General features: G+C 35.9%; 2 protein-coding genes across 8 annotated transcripts in view; one reads left to right on the top strand and one right to left on the bottom strand.

Moving 5' to 3' along the window:
* trhde.1 (thyrotropin releasing hormone degrading enzyme, tandem duplicate 1) overlaps positions 1–1,195 on the bottom strand; it is a 202,266-nt gene extending 201,071 nt beyond the window's left edge. The window contains exons 1-2 of one of the 2 annotated variants that reach the window (XM_087248252.1): positions 1,090–1,195; positions 226–258 (exon numbers count right to left, since the gene is read on the bottom strand). The gene's annotated coding sequence lies outside the window, so the exon portion shown is untranslated. Of the gene's footprint in view, positions 1–225; positions 259–463; positions 660–1,089 lie in introns of those variants that run through there. The other variant, XM_087248251.1, reaches the window with a different exon arrangement.
* The window catches only part of LOC147844722 (uncharacterized), a 101,756-nt gene continuing 79,673 nt past the window's right edge, over positions 695–22,777 (top strand). For 2 of the 6 annotated variants that reach the window (XR_015483164.1, XM_087248283.1), the window contains exons 1-3: positions 695–783; positions 6,337–6,518; positions 8,411–8,462. Coding sequence is in view for 5 of the 6 variants with exons in the window: in XM_087248283.1 (XP_087104409.1) it covers positions 6,468–6,518; positions 8,411–8,462 (103 nt within the window). In the remaining variant the exon portion in view is untranslated. Of the gene's footprint in view, positions 784–1,160; positions 1,208–6,336; positions 6,534–8,410; positions 8,463–22,777 lie in introns of those variants that run through there. The other 4 variants (XM_087248281.1, XM_087248280.1, XM_087248284.1 and 1 more) reach the window with 3 other exon arrangements.

The raw sequence follows: 22,777 nt of genomic DNA, 5'->3' as shown, positions 1-22,777 counted from the left end.
AATAGTTTTGTTTCATACAATCATCATGCTGAACATCATGTCAGTATTTGCACTAGTGATTTCCTATACATAGAAGATATTTAATACGGGAAGTCTAGTCTAGTATAATCTATATCAGAAAAAACAATAAATCAGGAATATGAAATCTGTACAGACACATGAGCTATACTGCACCACAGCTTAATCATGTTTTCTCCTTTACAACATTATATATTATTTACTCACTCTCATGTGGACGACTGGATGGCTTTCTTTCATCTGTGGGACAAAATACAAATATATTTAGGGAAAGTATAAAGTGATAAAATGTTGATTTTATGGGCCTATATGAAAATAAACAGTATTTGTAAGGTATGTTTTGATGCTGGTTTGCAGGTTCTTTGCTGGCCATGACCAGCAAGAACCATCATGAACCAGCAAACTAGCATACCAGCAAGCTGTTGTTTTGTTATTGTTAATTTACCACAACTTGAATAATGTGACGAGACATCCTCATTCTGTGGACAGTCACGGTTTTTGATGTCCTGTTTCTGACTGGAGATGTTTCCTTAAACGTCCCCTTTTTACAGCTTACAAACACACTAAAAAAGCTTGACTAATGCTGCTGCTTGACTAGTCAGGTACCAAAGCAATTGTGACGTCTAGTGTTTTTTTTCACCAGCAGGGGTCGTGCCTTAGCGAGCTACATTGGTTTAGTTTAGTTTTCGCGCCTCTTCTGGAGAAGAGGGCATATGCCGAGCTAGTATTGTTCCCATACTGATAAACTTCCGGTGACCTGTTATTGTGAGTTTTTTCCATTTTATACGGTTCCTTTTACACCACCGGTGTTCTAATGTCAATAAAATACAACCAGTTAAATAAACATCAGCATTCATTTAGTTGTTTCAGCGTAAAATGAAACGAAAAGCCGTTTACTCGCACTCGCGCAAAAACTCTTTGAATATAGTGGGGTAAAATAAATGCTCTCATTATAAAGACATGGCGGGGTAAAATTTAATTTAACGCAGTGCTTTTTGTACAATCTGAGACCCACTTTATATCGGATATCATTCAGCCAGTGGAGATCGATGATTTTTAAAGAAAACAGACCTTAAAAGCGCCGATTTACTTCACCGGAAACGCTTAACCCAGGTTACTGGCAAATTAAAAGTTCTAGGAATGACACGTGATTACCAGTTGTCAAAAGAGACACGTTACCAGTTTAAAGGTAGTTACATATTTAAATATTTATGTTTGTTTTAAAGTTACAGTGTTTGTATGTACGGTAAGACAACATGAACACAGCATGGGGAATTGTTAGCACGTATTTCTGGAAAACATATATATATATATATATATATATATATATATATATATATATATATATATATATATATATATATATATATATATATATACATTTTCTTGTTTTAGTCCCTTTATTAATCCGGGGGCACCACAGCGGAATGAACTGGCAACTTATCCAGCAAGTTTTTACATATACATACATATTACATATATATTTTACATTATACATACGGGATTGGCCATCTGGCAATTCTGGCAAATGCCAGAAGGGCCGGACCATTTTTAAATGTGGGCCGGTCAGTTTTTTAAATTTTATTTTTACATTTATTTTATATCTATATGCATTGTTTTTACATGCAGGCAGCTTTTATCTCTTGCAAGATGTAAATATTATGATGATTATGATCATGATGATGATGATGATAATAATAGTAATAATAATAATAAATGTTAAGCATTTGGCTCAATTGGCAACGGCTGGCTGGTTTCGAGATGGGCTGACCCAATCAGAGATTATATGGACGTCATCAAAATCTTGCAAGAATGCCAAGCAAACAGTAAGTGCAAAACAAGCTACTTGTCAGAGATGGACTGTAAAAAAGGAGAGGCGATGCCGAGAAGCTCAGAAAAAGCAAACAATTGGCTCTAAAATCAGATGCTGCGAAATGCTTAAAATTAACTCAAATGTTTTATGTGTATGGGTGTTTCCCAGTGATGGGTTGCAGCTGGAAGGGCATCTGCTGCATGAAACATATGCTGGATTAATTGGCAGTTCATTCTGTTGATGAATGTATGTATAAATTTGTTATGAATGGGTTGATTTTGTTCCAGTCACATACATTAAATGTCTAAATATATATTACATATGGTGCTGCTTATATTTGTTCACCATCTGTACACTAATATAAATGTTGTATGTCCGTGTCCATGGGTGGGGCTATGTCAGTGTGATAAATTTATATATATATATATATATATAAACACTGTAGCTAAGATTTGAACATTTTAAATTTACATTAGGCATTAATTTACCTAACATAGGTTGTGAAAACCAAACATCAAAACAGTGTAATTATGCAAGTTCAGGTCAACAACTAATACTAACAAAACAAAAGACTATTAAAACTACATATCTAAGTATCTACATAAACTCAACTAATATTTATGGTGGGGTGACACGGTGGCTCAGTGGTTGGCACTGTTGCTTCACAGCAAAGAGGTCGCTGGTTTGAGATCTGGCTGGGTCAATTGGCATTTTTGTGTGGAGTTTGCAGTGTTGGCATGGGTTTCCTCTGGGTGCTCCGGTTTCCCCCACAGTCCAAAGACATCTACTATTGGTGAATTGAATAAATTAAATTGGCTATAGTGTTTGAATGGATTTTTTCCCAATACTGGGTTGCAACTGGAAGGGCGTAATTTCTTTTGTGTTAAACATATGCTGGATAAGTTTATCGTTTATTCCGCTGTGGCAGCCCCTGATGAATAAAAGGACAAAGCTGAAGGAAAATGAACAATTTAATATTTATTGCATTTAGAGAGTTTTAAAGAGACATTTTAAAGGGCAAAATATACATCATCACTTTACAGCATTTATTGGCGTAACTGTTATTTTTTTGTTAATCATCTGGTATTATTTAGCCCTAAATCGTAATTTCTTCTACAAACATTTTCTTTGTTTCAGATTTTTTTTTTAAAAGGTAGAGCCATAACAGAAAAATGCAAAATGTAACACAACCATTGATTAAAATGTGAAACATCCTTCTCCAAAAAAAACAGCCATTTTAAAGACATGACATGTACATTCAGAAATGAGAGCTGTTCAATTATGCATGAATTTTTCCATAAATATCAAAAACAGTTCAGCATGACAAGCAAATTCCTCCTCCGCCGCTGACAATAAGATGCCCATAGAGCCACATAGACTGCATGCCATCTTAATGTGCCACATCAAGTCAGAGCACAAAGCCTCTGTCACCGGTCCTACGCAAATGTGTTTCTTTCAGATCCCCCCGCTCGCTTCCGAGCTTCATTATTCTCCGAACATCATAAAAATACAACCAGACACTGTCAACAGTATCAAATGGCTTCCTTCCAAGCCTCTACACGAAGCCTCATGCCATTTCATCCTTCCAAGATCGACTTACAAATGGCAGTCCGATGCCCAAGACGCCCACAAGCCTATTTCCACAGAGTTGAGTGCAAGTGCTTTACAGTATATGCTAGATGAGTATTTCAGAGTATTATGATTAAATTGTGATAGTGAAGAATCGTACGAGTTCAGATGGAAAGATGTCCTTATAATAATTCAATGAGTTAAAAGAAGCTTCCTGTTTATGTTTCCATCTGCTCAAAAATGATATCAACATTCTTTAGTGGAGAAGCAGTTAACAGATTTAAGTTTATATACTAACAAACAGATTTTAAAGTCTGATAGAAGTCTCTAAAAGGGATATGCATTATATCACATACTTACATCACTTTTTAAAGTTTTTGGTTGTATCAACCCAATTTGGATAAAATATTCACAATCTCAACTATTGGTATTCATTCACTTCTTGTCGGCATAGTCCCTTTATTTATCCGGGGTCGCCACAGCGGAATGAACCGCCAACTTATCCAGCAAGTTTTTACGCAGCGGATGCCCTTCCAGCCGCAACTGATCTCTGGGAAAACTATTGGTATTATAAAAGTAATTTCAAAACAATTTGTATATTAGTTTATTTTCAGCTTAGTCCCTTTATTATTTAGGGGTCACCACAGCAGAATGAATCGACAATTTATCTAGCACGTTTTATGCCTCATTCACACTAGCAGCGACTTTGTAGCTGCCTGTCGCTCTGGGTGGCGACCTGCTTCAAACACAGGGGTGTGTTGGTCTACACAGCCCGAATACAACCGGCCTTCGAGCAAGGATCATGTGAGCTCTACTGGTGCTCCTGTTGGCTAAACCTCTCAGCAAGCCAAAAATAAATGTATAGTTACAATACATTGCATGAAAACCAAAGTTGCTTTTCATTTGCATAAAGTTGAAGGATTCTCAACTTTTGTCGCTTCGCTCGACACTCCTGTCTGGTCGCCAATGGTCGATGATGCTCGCATAGACAAAGGTCACCGAAAGTTGCTTGCTCTCCATTGAAATTAACGGTCGCTTGTAGCTTTGCAGTCGCTGGTAGTGTGATTGAGGCTTTACGCAACGGATGCCTTTCCAGCCGCAACCCAAGACTGGGAAACACCAATACACTCTTGCACAAACTTACATACACTTATTTTTAAATTATTTACTAAAAATCTAACTCAGAAATGCAGATACTCTGAAACTTTTAAAAAGGTTTAATAAAAAAACATTAAATATGTTTGCTCCATTTAACTTATTGTAAATGTGGACTATAGCCTTCAAAAATGTTACTTGCAACTGTTCTACAACCTGAACTATAAAAATATTAAAATTAAATACCCATTCCTTCACCAAAGATTGGGCTTTCTTTAGTCAGTAGTAGTTTCATGCAAAACAATGAAGGCTTTGTGAAAAATGAACAAAAAAAGTTATGCGTTTACAAAATCAACATTTTTTTGATGTGCATGAAATGAAAGCACAGCATCCAAATGTGTTTTAGAGGAATTAAGGGGCGATTTCGGATTCTCAAACGGCCATATGGAAAAATGTGCTGAGCATTTTAAATTCTGACAGTCTGGTCTGGAAGAGACGCGACCACAAGCATTTTGAGCAGCTGAAACATGGGAAACTGAAGTGCCTGAGGCTTCTATCAGCGGCCAGGATTGTGATGAGTTATTGAGTTTGAGGAGGAGATTTGAGTTTGTGCTGAGCTAAGCTCACACAGAGACATAGAAATAATAATAAAAAAAAGTCTATGGAAGAAATCCAATGTTCAATAACCAACCTCTACCATGACCTCTTCAGATTGTTAACAAGACACTAAAATCCAACAGAAATGGTCAAAATCAAAGGTACAGGATCACCAACAGACAATAAAACAAAACAGCTAAAGGTGGAACAGTTTTGTCACTGACAGATCTGACGTCTGCTCTTTATTGTGTTTAGATCTTCAATGACTGAAGCTTGTTAACAAAAATTGCCCATCAAAATGAAGCTTTTTCATGTTGTTCAGGTTATAAAATACCTGAAAGCTTATTTCAAGCTTCTGTTGCACACTTAAGAACCATATCAGTCTTCATTTAGTGTCAGTCAACAGCAAGAGATTGTAAATTTGCTGAGAATCTCTGGATTTAAATCTCTTCATGCCTCATTTTCTCCCTTTGGATTTGATTCAGCAAACTCAAGGTCAACAGTCAAACTGGATGAGCCAAACAAGTGGCCTAAACAAACCTGTTATCACCTGTACGACACAAACTAAACACTTTCCTGATATTTGTCCCCGTTGACCTCCAACGCCAAAACACAGCAGCCACCACGGTTCATCTCAGAGAAAATGAGCTCCTTGCACCTTTGTCACGTTTAACTTTCGCAGAGCTCATTTTTCATGTGCCCGTGGCCTCATCCATTCCTCTTCTCCTGCTCTGTGTTTGCTTTATTGGGAGCCGCTTCTCATTAAACCTCTTGAACTCATTTTATATGTGTGTTTTCAAATTGAATCTGCATTTCTCCAGGCGCTGTGTGGGACTCGCTCGCATAAACCTCCTCGTTCGCTCTTTAAATCCTCTCGACCGGCTGGAGGATTTCACAGACAGATAATCGTTTTAATAGTCAAATCGATCTGCCGACGTCACGCCGTCGGTTGCTTGACATTTGCGAGCGTATGAAAGTATTTGCAGCTTCTGCGTGTCGTGTGGGTCACGGCCTGATTCTCAAACCCCCACACAAACCTGTTGCACCTCGAAGGCAAAAACACTCGAGCGCTTCTTCAGCAGAGCTTTTCTCCACGTGTATTTCAGTGACTCTGGATTTGCCCCAGAGAGCAGCGAAGTGTCGAGGTCCGCAGGAAGCAGATAATAGATAAACCCTGGAGCTCTCGCTGAACACAGCTGCTAATCTCCACATTTGTATGTATGTGCTCTTCTCTATCACTGCAGCTCCTTTGAGGATGGAGATCTGGAGGCTCAGTGAGTGTCTGAGAGCTGAGTGACACAACATTTAACTTTAGTCCTGATAACAGACAGAGATCAGCCTCTCTTCATGTGTGAAGACGCATTTGGGATTACAGATGTCAGTTTTGGGATATTCTTCATACTGCACACCCAAGATGACAGCTGAGGTAAATGTTCAATATGTAAGTCTGTTTATTTGCAGTAGTGATTAGAATTTATTGCTAAATTTGTGTATAAATGTATCTAAATTTACATAATATTGCTTTTTGGTACATGTTTTTGTACAAAATGGATCATTATAAAATGCAAACTCAAAAAGTTTTGAGTCACAGGCCATTTATAAAAATAATATTCACAATGTCAAATAGGAATCATAGCAAGCACCGCAGTCTGGAATTACTTATTTGAGTGATTAATGGATTAATTGCACCCTATTAAGTTTAACCTTAAAAGGGAGGATGTTTTTATTTGCATGTGTTTTAAGGCCTCTTGCTGTGCAAGCATTTAAAGCTTTCAGATGCTAAAAACAAGAACATTTGTAGTTTCAGAAAGATTATTCATTCATTCACTTTATTCAATTTCCTTCGGCTTAGACCCTTCATTCTACAGGATTCACCATAGCAGAATGAACTGACAACTTATCCAGCTTATGTTTTACACAGCGGATGCCCGTCCAGGAAACACCTATACACTCTCACAGGCACACACATACACTATGGCCAAATTTGTTTATTCAGTTCACCTATACAGCATGTCTTTGGACTGTGGGGGCAACTCGAGCACCCGCGAACACAGGGAGAACATGCAAACTCCACACAGAAACCGGCAACTGACCCAGCCAGGACTCGAACCAGCAACCTTCTTGCTGTGAGGCGACAGTGCTAACCACTGAGCCACCATGTTGCCCTTTCACAAAGATGATTTGTATTTTATTTATACAATGAAAAAAACATGGTGCTATTTGATTATTCAATTTAGGTACCTGAATACTGCTAAACTTAGTGTTTCTTTTAAAAAGTATTGTACTTTTAAGTTGACTTAACACAAAAAACTTTTTTTTTTTTTTACATTTTGCAAATAATAAATATATTTGTCTATTTAAGGGAACAGGTTTACTTACCTTTTTTAAATTAAAGTCAATAATCACTTTAAAAGCAATGGGTTCACTCAAGTCAAACAAATAACTTGTGAATTTGTTTATTATGCTACTTTACAAAATCATGCTAGTCATCATAAAATAATATTTTTTTCTCCATACTGCATTCAATTAATCTGGTGAAAATGTTATGAAATAGCAATACATCACAAAAAAAACAAAAAAAAAACAGATATTGTTCCGATATTGTTTCAGCTCTATTAAGAAGTAACAAAATAAACTATCAATTTGTTAACATCAGTTAACTAAACTAACAAACTAATTACAAAAAATGCGTGTGGCTTGGTAGCTCAATGGTTAGCACTGTCACCTCACAGTGAGAAGGTTGCTGGTTCAAATCTCGGCTGGGCCAGTTGGTATTTCGGTGTGGAAAGTTTGCATGTTCTCCCGATGTTCGTGTGGGTGCTCCATTTTCCCCCACAGTCCGAAGACATGCTGCATAATTGAATTAGATTACTAAATTGGCTGTAATGTGTGTGTGTGAATGAGTGTATGTGCGTTTATCAGTAATGGGTTGTGGCTGGAGGGGCATCAACTGCATAAAACTTACATCTGAATAGTTAATAGTTTGCGGTTCATTCCTCTGTGGTGAACCCTGATAAAGGGTTTAAGCTGAAGAAAAATAAATGAATGAATGAACAAAAAATGCTTCTGAAGCATGTAATGAACATAAAATTACTAATATTTAGTGCATCTATTAATATAATCGAAAGGCCTTAATCTGATGTGAACTAAAAGGAGTAATTATCTTATTATACTAATTATAAGTGTTACTTTTAAGTGATTACAAAGTGTTACTTATAATCAGCTTTAAAAGTCCGGTTTTTGATAAATGAATATTGGATATATTTTGAGGAGCATGGGGGTGCTGACAAATGGAGGATATATTTTTGTTCTCAACAGAAGCCAGAAGCAAGACAGTCATACATGATTGGACATTTGAAGCAACATTATGGTGAGTAAATATTGATAGAATTGTCACTTTGACTGTAGGCTTTTAAGATTTTTACACTTTCTAAACAAATTGGACAGCTTTTTAAACAATCACATCTTTATTAGCTTGATAGGAGCACATCAAAAAGGGACAAAGCAACCCACCACGATGCAATTGCAATGCAATTAAGCTTAAAGAAATGAACAAATTGAATCATTCATGCCCATAGAAACAAGTCTAGTATGGCGGGTTTTAACAAATGCAGGGATGGTCTTGAAACTTTTACCTACTTCACCACAGTCAGTTTTTAGAGGAAACTTTTTAAGCTGCCTTCAGGAAAAAATATATGAAGTTTAAATTCATGAACTGCAGTGATTTCTGGAGGCTTTTCTCCTACCTTAGTTATTTTTGTGACTGAAACGCCACCCTGGGTCCCTCTTGAAGTCATTTTAAATTGCACAGGTTTTCAACATTGCTTCGTTTGCTTTGCATCAGCATGTCACAAACATTTAATGGTGCAATGTTAATTTAAAGACAGCACTCCAGTCTGCTTATTGTTTGCTTGAATGAGAGTCACTATGGCCAGCACTTTTAAAGTCAAACAAGCTCTAAATGATTGGCTTCAGATTCAGAGAACACAGGTTTTCAATTGTTTCTTCTTGTATATTGAAATTGTAGATATTTGGATTGCAGTCTTATTTCTGACATCAAACTTTTTTTGAGATTTATATTGGAATTTAAAAATAGATCAGATTGTAACTGATTGCTTGTCAGTCAAACTTGCCTTTCTGTATAAATGGGTTGTTCTTGATCAAAATAAACTGTTATGTAAATTAAACTTGATGAAGTTACTGAAGACCATGAAAGGCTTCAAGAGCAAGGACAACTTTTTTCTTTTTTTGGACTACAATGGACTACAGAACCCAGTCATGCAGCACACACACACAACCGGTTCCTGATCCTTACTGATTGTAAACATACAGCTGCTGCTCAAGTACTGATTACACACACATACAGTATATAGGGCTCACTTTGAGTCTTAGTTATTTGTTTAGTGACATTAATAGGCGTTTCCTTTGTCTTGCTTTGCCTTGTTTTTGACCCTCGCATTTGGATCTCCAACTCCGTTGTCAGGGTCACATCCCCATAACAGTAACAAAGATGAATAAATTCTGTTTATTCAGGCTGGACAATGGAATAGCTAGCAATAACTAATACAACCTAACTGTAAAGTGTTACCATTTGTTCTTGTTTTAATTATAAACTTGATTTTATTTATTTTATTTTAAGAAAAACCTATTTAGATTTTTTATTCTTAATTAATTACAGCAAGGCCATTACTTTTTTTTCTTTACATCTACTCCCTCCCCTTGGCCTTTGAAACAGAGTGTAAGGGGGAAGGGCTTCAAAATTTGCCCCTGGCGACACCACTACAATGGGATAGCACTACAACACCTGCACACTCTGGCACGTGCACACATAGGACTCAACCTGTGCAGTGCACATGCTCTTTTTAGTCTTGGATAGAAAGTGCCCTTCCAAAATGATCTGAAGTGCCCCCGTGACAACCTCAAAACCCCCCACTCCCTGACTTCCGTGTGCAGCTTTGATGCTGTTGTGCCTAGTGTATTTTGGAAAATGTTCGAACTCCTTGGTTTCGAGTGTGGTCCTAAAAATTCTCAGGTTCAAAGGCTATCTAGCCCTTCCCCTTAGCTCTACACTTTCAAGCTAAAGAGAATTGGGACACCCCTTCATGTAAACGCGCAAAATGAGGGGTATGGGTAAGGGCTAAGAGGTGGAATTGAGATTGGGTCTAAATACATCAATTAATTACATTATTTAATCAGATTTTTCAATATTCTTGTGCAGAGTATAGTTATATATATATATATATATATATATTTATAAACAACTATTTAATCTTAGTGAAATGAATGTAGAGCTATGGAAAGATTTTTTTGTGGTTAAGAAGCATTTGGATTTGAAATTTTAAGTTTTGAAGTGTTGCTGATATTCTCTGAAGTGTTGCGTGCTCCCTTTAAATGTAAATTTAGATGACATGTTATCATGTTGTTCATTCATTTTTAATAATTAAAATTTTTTGGCTTAGTCCCTTTATTAATCAGCATATGTTGCCCTTCCAGCCACAACCCATCACTGGGAAACACCCATACACTCTCATTCACACTCATACACTACAGACAATTTAGCCTACCCAGTTCACCTGTACCACATGTCTTTGGACTGTGGGGGAAACCGGAGCACCCGGAGGAAACCCACGCAAACGCAGGGAGAACATGCAAACTCCACACAGAAACGCCAACTGCGCCGAGGCTCGAACCAGCGACCTTCTTGCTGTGAGGCGACAGCACTACCTACTGCGCCACTGCTTGGCCCCCTCATAACATGTTGTATTCAATTTAAATTGTTATCATGTTGTATTCAATCTAAATTGTTAATTGTTTTATTAATTTGGTCTTACAGAATCGTTAAAAAGTCTTAAATTTACATTTTTTAAAACCTAAAACAAATGCCTGATTACCCTGGTAAACCTTATTGTGTTCTCTAACTAAAGTAGTTTTCCTAAGAAAGCATTTAAATATAGGTTATATCTCATGTTATTTAATTTTTGTTATGCATAAACTTAAAACCTTTGTGAGAGAATGCAACCTTTTTATCAGGGAATGCAGGCTGCAAATATTTTGACATTTAACATTTGAAAAGTTTTTTCTTTTTCTTTAACAATTTTTTTTGTGTGTGTGTGTGCAATTTTGCTCTTTTTAAAATTGCACTTTGCAGTTACATCAATTTGGTGTTGGTTAGCACTGTAGCCTCACAGCAAGAAGGTTGCTGATTAAAGTCCCGGCTGCTCTAGTTTCCCCTACAGTCCAAAGACATGCGGTATAAGTTAATTGAATAAGCTAAAATGGCCATAGTGTATGAGTGTGTGTGGATGTTTCCCACTACTGGGTTGCAACTGGAAGGGCATCCCTGTGTAAAGCATACTGTATGCTGGATAAGTTGGCTGTTCATTCCACTGTGGCAACCTCTGATGAATAGGGTAAATGAATGAACGAATGCTCCTCTATAATCATGCTCTTTTATGATATCCGTATAGCTTAACACCTTGTAAGTGTAATATTTCTTGAACAGGATTTTAACTTAATAGTAGCCCCAATTTGATACTCCTAAACGTAGAAGCAAATCAGAAGGTGTATTTTTAAAATACAATCGTCTTGAACTTAAATCCTTTTGGTGTGAAATACACACAAAATTTAGTACTTCAGTCTCTTCAGGCAATCACTGTGTGTTTGAGGGGTGAGTTTGTACCGTGTCTTTCACTCTTCTCCCCGGTGTTGACATACTTTGATGAAAGTCGTCCCATCTCTCGTCTGCCCCGCAGCGATAGATTAAATGTCACAGGCCTTCTTGTAGGACAAATTTCTGCTGTTTCTCTCCTCAGCTGAGTATATCAGCTCCTCTCCACTTTTCTGATAGATTTCTAATCCTGCTACCAGTGATAGAATAACAATGAAGTTTGCTCTAATAGTCACACTTGACTGAGGACGTCTTGGTGTCCTTGACTCGTGTCTGATCTGCTCACAGACGGAAACACATACACACAACAAAGCTCACACTCCCAGACACTGGATGTTTGATCAAAGCCTAAATATGCTATTGAATTGCAGGTGAAACTGAAACCGTGGCATTGAGAAAGCTTCGTATTTAATTATTTCACAATGGATAACCATTACATCAGAGCTGCTTAATAAATGATTAGAAATCAGTGATCCAGTGAGAAACAGGCTCATTTGATCTCAGTCAGATGTGTGTATGTGACGCTGATTAACTGAACGCAGCAGCTCTGACGTGTAATTAGCAATATTTGACATTTACTGTAATAAAACATGACGACCGACCTCTCCGGTCACATTTCAGTCCAGAATTAGTTGTGAAACAAAAATAACCATGAGAGAAACCTATTTTAACTAAGAATTGCTGTAAATGAAAACATATCTGTCCCCGGAGACAGAAGTAAGCACATAAAAATAAATGAAGCATGTACAAAAATAGTAATGAAGAACCATAGGTTGAAGATAAATGATGAAGATAAATCTGCTCTGTTTTGCATTAATGCATCATTTTTCACACAGGCAACATCAAAAACAGCATGCGCATCATTTAAATAAGACACTATTATTTGAGCACAAATGGAAATGCGGTAAGGCAGAAACTTGGGAACCAAATAAGAGCAAAGATGAACCAGAAAGGTTTTTATATGTATTTCTAAATTGAATATTTAAATCAGTAATTAACAACACATTAGAAATTACTAATAAAATAAATGTTGACATATTAAATAAGTTGACTAGATGCTGATTAACATTGTTCCAGACATTAAAACAATAATGAAAATATTTTCAAACTATAGGAGATTTTATTCCCTCTGTTGAAAGCCAACACACCCAAATCTCTGAAAATCACATTGTTTTTAAAGAGGTCAAAACATAAATCTTTATGTATGAAGTGATTTAATTTGAATCTTTTTTTATGCGATTGCTTCATTTGATTAACAGATTTCATTTAGGCTTTTACTCACATATACCATGATCAGTGAACATGCAAGGTCAACTGCACCTGCTCAATGTGCAAGAGCAAATGTGACCGGTTCATGCAGAGCCTCAAACTTGCTGATGTGACAAGAATGAACTCACTGGTACTTCAAGCAAGCATAACTGAAAAAAATATGAATGTTAAACATTGCTCACTGATCAATGCTTATATGTGACCCTGAACCCCAAAACCAGTCATAAGCATCCACATTTTATGAAAGTTAGATTTATACATCTCGGGAGAGCTGCATAAATAAGTTTTCTATTGATTTATGGTTTGTTAGGACAGAATAATATTTGGATAGATATAACTATATGGATATCTGGAATCTGAGGGTTACAAAAATCAATATATTAAGAACATCATCTTTGAGGCTGTCCAAATTAAGTACGTAGCAATGCATATTACTTAACAAAAGATATATTTACAGTAGGAAATTTACTAAATATATCGATTGAACATGATCTTTACTTAATATTCTAATGATATTTGATATTAAATAAAAGGCTCCAGGGTCACATTTGTGTCTTGTATCTTATACAGTATTCACATCTTTTCAAAAAACACATATTGATCCACAGTTCATATGGATTTATTTTTAAAAATTTTAATAAATGCATTCAGAGTGTTTTGTTAAAGAAGCATGTCAGTGAATGGATAGACATCTCTTAGCTTTTTTTGTTAATTGTTCATTGAATAATAACTTAATTTTAATTCGGGGGTGAAGTGTTGAGTTAGTTATATCTGCTTCCTTCATAAATATATGCACATACAGTCCATTTACTGGTCAGAATAGGCTTCACTCGTTGTTTTGCATTGTTTCATAGGACTTAAGACACAGATCGTGTACCAGCATGAGAGAAACACACAGGTCTAACCTGAAATCACCTCACACAGACTTGAAATCACTGATTCCCCACAGGCCTGATGTCTTCAGTATCTGTAAACATCCGCACACCTGTGGTCTGTGACTAAAAGACCTTTTATTTCTTGACACTCTTCAGGAATCATGAATTATTTAGAAACGTCTGCTGTATAGATCTTACCCTTCAGCAGAGACGGCCTTGTGTAAATACAGCTTCTCATTAGGTGCTTCTCATTACTGTGGCATGTGGAGGAGAAGATGATCTAATGTTAGACACTATAACATGTAGGAGACTCTTGTAGCTAAGAGCTGGAGAAAGGGATTGTTTACCCCAAAATTAAAAAATTCAGATTCACTTTCATGTGCTTCAAACCTGTATGGCTTACTTTCATCTGTGGAACATAAAAGGAGGATATAGTGACCAGGGGCTGTCAAAGCAACAACAACAACAACAAATAGTGTGACTCTGACTATATATTTTAAGTCAAAAGGTTTAAAACAATAACTTTTTGTAGAGCTGTTGGAATTAAAAAATTTTATTTCTGAATATCTTTGGCTGTATTTGAAATTGCCCCATACACTCATTTATTATTCCCTACATTCATCCACTAATACAGTCCACTTAAAGGACTGAATGAAAACGATTGAATTTGGATAAATCCTTCAGGTGAATTACATTCTAGTCAGACCCTGTGAGTTAATTAACACTTAGTGAGCTGTCTTTTAGAAATTTAACAAATGGTTGGAGAGTTGGACTTGGGATCAAGCGGCAACCTCCCGCTCTTCCTTAGGAAGCCAATACGGAAGTAACTAAAACTGCAATTCATCCGAAATTCCGCTAGTCCTGGCCGCTCCTGGCTCCAAAACAGAGCAAATTTCAATTGAGCACACTGTTAGAATGGCCAACTTTACAGCAGAAAAAAAAGTGTTTACAGCCTGGTACAAAAAAAGATTTTGGGTAATACAGCTAATATTACCCTTCATGACAACTGTGAGGGGGGTGAATTTTTTTTATAACTCATCCGTTTCCTTTATATTAAGTTATATTAAGTTTGCATAATTAAGGGAGTGGCCACTTGAGTGACAGCTAGGTCTCGTTGGTCGCCGTCATGTCACCTCAGCTGAATCTGGCAGATTAGCCACTGAACTCGGCATATTTATCGTATTTCTGTGTTGTTTTATGTGGCTTTACACAGTCAACTGCCTTTTGGACTTGTTTCCTACAATTATTAGATGGCATGGCATGCTGAGTGAACTTAATTGTGCTCACAAACCATTCACGTGGCCTCCGTTTTCCATGTGAGTAAAGTTATATACTTATATGCCAACTCTATTGACCTTATTCTCCGCAGACGAGCGGGCGCTGCCATTTGAATCTTTTTGGCACTAGACTTCCGGTCTCATTCACTTCCATTCATTTTTAGAATGGAATAACATGAAAAAATGTTATATACATTTGTTTGTATAGCAAGTAGTTTGACCATTTTTTGCCGTTTATTATTCCGTTTATTATTCCTTGTCATTTCTCCCGAAGGCGACTGAAACGGAAATTTTAAGACAATCGCAAAAACAGGCGCACTTCCGCATTTTAGAATAAGGCCAATACATGTATATGTCTTATTTAAGATCATTTATCGTTTATATTTATATTTAGAGCTGTAATGCACTCCAGAATCTGATGAATTGATTAGCTGTAGGCTCTAGAACAGTCATCTAAAGCGTTTATCATACAGTGTTACGCTGGATTTCATCAATAGTCTTACATTAACTAACACAGACTATATCTGAAGTGTTTGGAAGTAATTCACCTTTTCCTCCTGTTGAAAAATGTCATGAGAACAATGTTTAGTGGCTCAATGTATTACAGCAGTGTTTTTAAAAGTCTAAACACTTTATTGATATAGTATACAACCAAGCACAAGTGGTCAGAACACAAACGAGTCACAGGCGATAAAGTATTAAGCGTTCTCCCAAAGTAAAGTGTGTCTGAACCAGGTCCAAGCTAAATACAAGCAGGTGTCTGTAGCTCCGCTCACTCTCCGCCTCTTTGCCCTTGTTTGGTATCCCGCCGTGGGTGTGATGACGCGCAAACAAAATGGCGACGGTTGGCCGCACCTACTTGTGGCTTCTTTTGCGCTCTTTAGAAACCTATGGGTGACGTCACGGATACTACGTCCATATATTTTACAGTCTATGCTTGGGATCCAGAGATTGCAGGTTTGAGTCTTGGCACCAGCACGGATCGTTGGCAGAGAGAGTGAATAAATGCACCTGTGTGTAAATGCATTCGGCAAGTAAACGTTATTGTTATCCTCTAGCTGTTGAGTGCACATCAGTTGTACATTCTTTATTGTGGTGCATTGTGGGATTGATCAAGGGTACTTCAGAACATCTAATATGGACAATTGGCTGCTCTCTCAAATAGTGCACTTTTTAAGGGTATTCTGAAAACAGATTTTCTCTTTCACCCAATAAAGAATTTTTTATCTGTTATGAGTGAATGATAAAGCTCTTTTTTTCTTCATATGAATTATTGCCTCATGTCCAATCAGGTGAAAGTTACAAATGACAGAGCCATTGAACCTGCATTAATCAGCAGCAAACACGTCTGAATCAGCTGAATAAACAAAGGGTTTGGTGTATATTTCTGACATGAACTTTCTGAAGTTAATTGCTTGTGAAAAATGTTTCATCAGAGCATTTGTAGTGATCGGCTGTTGTCAGGTTTCTAGCGAGCGTGACTGTGCGTATATAATCAACTGTTCAACTTTCACTGAGAGGCTCAACAGCCTTATTGATTAAAATTTCCTCTGGCAGCGTCCCATAAGTCTTGTATATGCAGATACAGGACACACTTTTCTGGTCACCAAGGGCTTTTTTCTCAATCACAGGGCAGCCGTTCATGCAAACAGGACTTTTCTCTTTGCTAAGTCAAGCAGCAAATGTTCAGCTTTGATACATTTTCAATTTTCCACTTCCTATCTTCTATTTATGGCATGCATAAATCATAAGTGAGCCGTGTTACTTTCCAAAAGACGTCAGATATGAAATAGCACACGCACACAGGGAATTCAGACACAGTAAAGTACAGTAATGATATCTGATTTTACATACATCAGCAGCATGACGACCGCTAGTTACAGCATTTAAACACTTTGAACTGCTTAACATTTAACTGCTCATAAGTGCTTGACATTTCCCTTCACGTCCAAAACAGCACATTTGCTGAAGATTTGAATGACATTTTTTAAATGAAATTAGGCCACATATAAAATAAAGGACAACATAATTGAAAGAACCTGTTCCTTTGGGATATTTTGAGCTTTAGGTTTTAGGAGTGTTAGGAAAGGAAGAGGAAGTAAACAATATTATTGTACTATTTTTTATTCTACTATTTTTAGGTTAAGATAACTTTTAATACCTCAAGTATCAGATGAAGAACTGTTGTATGAGACTGAAATTACCACCTATGTACAGTTAGATCCTCAAATATTTGGACATTGACACAGTGCTAACATTTTAGACACATATGCAAAGTGACTAGGTTTACATGGACATTAGTAATTAAATTATTTGCTTTAATCTAATCAAGAGAATGATAAGACTAGAGTGTTTACATGAGTTGCTTTTTGAGTGTTACTTTCATAATCCTGTTTTACATGTTATAGCACATAATTCGATTAACATTATCGCGTCACTGCGCTATCCGCATTTCCTCCGGAGTTTCATGTAATTTGGGTGTTCAATTTTTAATTTGTGGACTTTAACTGCAGTTTGGCACTTTCACTTTCATTCATGAACATTTCCTGCATCCCCCCTTGACAAACAAGATATGGATGTAACTATGAACTGCTGGAAGTGTTGTTTTAATGAAAGTTCATACTGCATGTTGAAAGGAAGAAAAAAAAAAACTCTGCATTTCACGATGCAGGTGTCTGTGGTCTGCACTGACTCAGTAGGTGCAAAGAGTGTTAAACTGTGTGTTTGTGTAGACTATCCTGTCGCAAAAGGCTGCGAAAAGCCCTACATGACGGTCATAATTTGATTAAGGTGTTTACATGTCTGTAATGCACTTCAATAATGCGACTAAAATCGGCATACTCCACACGTCTTAATTTGATTTCTCTTTAGTTCGATTATGACCTGAATCTGATTAAATCAATCAAAAATCACTGTTTACATGGTTACTCTTAATCAGAGTATTGTCTTAATCGGATTTAAGTTGAATAATGGGTGTCCATGTAAAGTAGTCACTGTTGTAATTCCTACACCGTTCACCTGATTTAGATTTAAATACCCTCAAATTAAAGCACACCTTGTTCGTTTCATTTTAAATTCATTGTGTAGATATATAGAGCCAAAAATGTTAGAATTGTATTGATGTATAAATATTTTTAGACCTAACTGTATAACCCCAATTATTACACAGCTTTTTGCCAGAAAAAAAGCGATATCACTTTAATCTAAACTGTAACAACCTACTAACTGTTTCATTAAGCATAAAGTTTGCTGAAAGAAATACGGGGTAAATGCTGCCTTCGCTTATCTACACTTTATTCAGTCACAATGTGGTGTCAAACAGTCAAGAACAGCAGCGTGACAGATAAACAAATAAATATGTGTATTAATATATCCACTAATGGTCAAGATTATTCATAGTACCCAAATACGCCCATGTTATTAGTTTCAGCAGTTGCTATCTGGGAATAAAATAACCTAGAATGTAATGACTGACAAATCAGAATTAAGTATTCGAGAGAGCCGTGAAATAAGCAATAATAAACCGCAGAGTTGCATAATTATTGATCTGTCAGAGGAACTTCTTTATGGTAACTGAGTCGGAATTGCGTTAACCTGCATTACTAAGGGTGACCTGACTAACACAAACGGCAGCTCTGAATACACACGAGAAGGAATGTGCTGGCCTGCAGTAATGAGAACACAGACGTCCCTCAGAGGACTCTGAGGTCTGAAATCTGCCATCAAATACCCAAATAGGACCTTGCTTATGCATACTGAGCTTTTTATATGCCATGTCACGATATTTGAATCACATCCAAAGTGGGTTTTTTTTTGTTCTCTGGAGACATGTTTATCGTTATTTTAAATAACAGGATTTCCTTGAAAACAAAATTGCAACAGTTTTAATTTAGATTCTCATAGTCATTAGTGAAATATGTTAAGTTGGATTTAAAAGACTTAATTTAATAGCAGCACAGGTCAACAATTGCACTGTAATAATCCCTAACAATGAATCACAATAACTAGTCAGTTCATAAGGTATGGCCAAACACTCATGTATCGATGGTGCACAGTGCCCTGGCTTTATCAAAAATAGAGCTGCACAATATATCGTTTCAGCATCAATATCGCAATGTGCGAACCTGCAATAGTCAAATCGCAGGATCTCAAACGATTTCAATCCTTTATTCTTTGGACAAAAAAATTACAAATTTTGCCTCTTTAACAAAGTATATATGTTTATATATTTATTATGAAGACTATGCAGTAGTATTTTGCATATTTTACTTTATTATACTTACGATTTCAAATGCATTTAATTAAATATTTAGTTGACTGAAAAAAAGGATTATAGTACAACAGTATTGAAATCTTAGGTACAATAAACCTAAAAACCTTTTTTTTTCAACAAAACAAAATTAGCTTTTTTAGGGCAATGAGTTTCAATAATTTTTTTTAAGGTCAATCAACCAGGGACCACATTTACATACACTGTAAAAAATGCAGGGTTCCACACAATTCATTCATGTTGTCCAAACACAAAATGATTAATTTAACTTAAAACTTTTAACAAATTTATTTGGATTGAACATCAAAAAATTAAGTTGTTCTAATGAAATCTCAAGAATTGAGTAGTTTAAACAAGAAAAAAAATATTTTGAGTGTATTTTGATCTGTTATCTCCCAATTTTCCACAAACCGCTATCATTAACCAAAAGAATTAGAGTGCTACTGCTATTTATTCATTTAGCTTTTAATTCGAATTAAGTGAAAATGCACTTGCTAACACCCTGGTGATGAGCAAGAGATTGCATATCTTTAAAAACTGCTAACTAACATGTATTTGCATTTTTTGCATGCGAAGAAAGGGTCAAATCTCAAAGTATTCTAGTCTATTTAATACTTCACTCACAAGGAAATGTTAAAAAAAAACCTTGGGTAATGTTATGCTAAACATTTCTGATGATACATAACCACCACTGAATAATCATCATCAAAATTAACACATCAGATAAAGCTTTGTTCAGGAGGATAACTCATCGAATACAACATCCATAATAAACTTCAGATGTGACGACCTCATAAAGCATGTCACGTATATGGTAACTGTAAATGTGGCGGTCACGATCGGTTGTAATGTGGCATAAATGAGCACGCTAACAAAGCCAAAACTTACATTACCTTTTTTACATACTATATTTTCGATGTCACAATACCATTACGCACATCTTTGCACTTTGCATGTCTTGAGCTGTGTAATGTGGCAATGGCGGTTGCGATTGACCGGAAGAATAACATGATCCTAACATTAGACGCAGATTAGTCTAACATGTTGTTTTCTTGCTAAATGTTACATTAATAAAGGAAAACAATGTATGGGACGTTTGAGACAAAAATATGAAATCGTACTAACAGTGAACAGCAGACATTAGAAAATGCACGCTTATGCTGTACCCACCAGTGACGTCAGTCCAAACACAAAGAGCCAATCACATTTTCCCTTGTACATCATTCCTTTGACAACAGACTAGAACACGCACTCTTAAGTACATTCAATTTAAACATTCCAATAGAATAAAAATATCATGCAACATCATATCGTACAACAAACTAAACAAATGGAGAAATTGAGCAAAAAAATTATATTTTTTGTTTTGAATCTCAGTGTTTTAAATTAATACAATTTTAAGTATATTAAGTATAAGTATATTAAGTGCATCTTGTTTATCTTATTTCGACATGTGTTTTTGTGCTAAATCATGCAGGTTTTCACTCTTCAACATCAGAAAAATTAGACCCCTCCTAACAGAACATGCTGCACAACTTTTCATTGTCATTTCAAGGCTGGACTAATGCAATGCTTTTTTTTAGCTGGACACTTATCCTTAACCTTTACACCTATACATATGATTCAAAAATCTGCAGATAGTGTGGTCTTCAATGAGCCCAAGAGAGTCAGAAGACAACTAAAACTCATCTTTTCTGAGAGCATTAACCCCGGTAAATAAAAAATAAAAAACTAGCGCTCTTACTCTGGCACTAAATTCTCTGAGCACAAACAAGTTACTTTCTAATTTCTATAGCACTGTGTGTATTACCTCTTGTTGAATTGCTGAATGGCTCCAAAATTGTAAGTCACTTTGAACTAAAGCATGTGCTAAATAACTAAAAGTAAATGTAACTGATTTTATGATTAGTTCGAGAATAGAGTCTGTTGAGTGCATGTATGTATGGGCTTTTTCTGATCCTGTGATGTAACATTGTTTCCTGTTATGTTCAAGAATGGTAGTAGGCAGAGAGTCAATGGTCTTTAGTGGCTTATCAAATTCATTCGACAATGCACTATGAAAGCAATCAACTGTTTCTACGTACCTGTATTTAGCATTGTCCACTTGTGATCAGATCAACAGAAACTCGATATAACAGGTGTAAACAAAACCAGACTAATTAATATGTGACTCAATCTGACAAAATTACTTGAAAGTTGCATTTTAAGATACAGGACGATAATGTAAAAAATCAATGAAAATGTATATATATATATATATATATATATATATATATATATATATATATATATATATATATATATATATGTTTCAAAGTCCAGATCATTGAGTAAAGGTATTTAAATGACTATTAAAGTCGACTTAAAGATTTACTACATTCGCTGGAAATATTCGCTGGAACATTGCTTTTCTCTATCCTCTCATCGCTTTCTTTGTATTCTGGGTATCCTATAAAATGTCAATATCTCTGCTCTCCAAATGTGGTGTTAAACATTGCATAAAAATCAATCAAAAATCTTAGAGATGTACACTAGCAGTGACATAAACTTTGATCATTTGTTAAAGGAAAGTCGCGTTTCAACTAACAGGCATGTGATTGGTCGCACCATTCCTGTCAGAAATAGCAGCGCTCTGTGTAAACAAACTAGCAGATCACTTCAGAAAGATTCAATACTGTGTAGGATAATGTAGCGTGGATGAGAATAATGCGGATGATGAAAATGTTGAGAAGCCTATAACAGTTTATAAGGAAGTTTATAAGGTCATGTGTAGTTGTGAAGCAGTGTGTGTGGAAACAGCATGGATTGAGATGACGAGTTAGCCAAAGCATGTGCCGTTTGCTTGAATGTTGTAAACATAACAATGGAGAGCTGTTTTCTGTTGTTTATTGAAGATTTTTTTACTCTTACTGTATAGAAAATTTTATTTAAATCAATATTTAACTTTTGGCATCTCCGTTTTGAATTATTTAATACTGTTAAAAATTCTGCACCTGTTAATTATTTTCAGATTTGAGTAAAACTGCCCTTAAAATATTAATTAAAAAATAATTTGAGCTTCAATCTGGTTTAATAGCATTTGTATAAATGTATAAATTAAGCAGTGAAATAAATAGTAATAAATAGCAATGGATTTTGAAGGATATCAGAAAAAAAAAACAGGAAAAAAATGTTTACTTGCAATTTTCTCTGTTTTTTATTAGAAAAAGGGCAGACAAACATTATTTCAAATGAGTATATCTTCAAAACTATTCAAATTTTTTTTTTTATAGGATATCATTTTGAAGCCTAGAGCCTCCTCTTTCCTTTGATACAAGAATCTCAATT

Source organism: Danio rerio, chromosome 4 (genome assembly GCF_052040795.2).
Source record: "Danio rerio strain M-AB ecotype USA chromosome 4, GRCz13ab, whole genome shotgun sequence".
NCBI lineage: Eukaryota > Metazoa > Chordata > Actinopteri > Cypriniformes > Danionidae > Danio > Danio rerio.
Note: the sequence above shows the minus strand (reverse complement) of the source record. Positions and strands in the feature narration are given on the sequence as shown.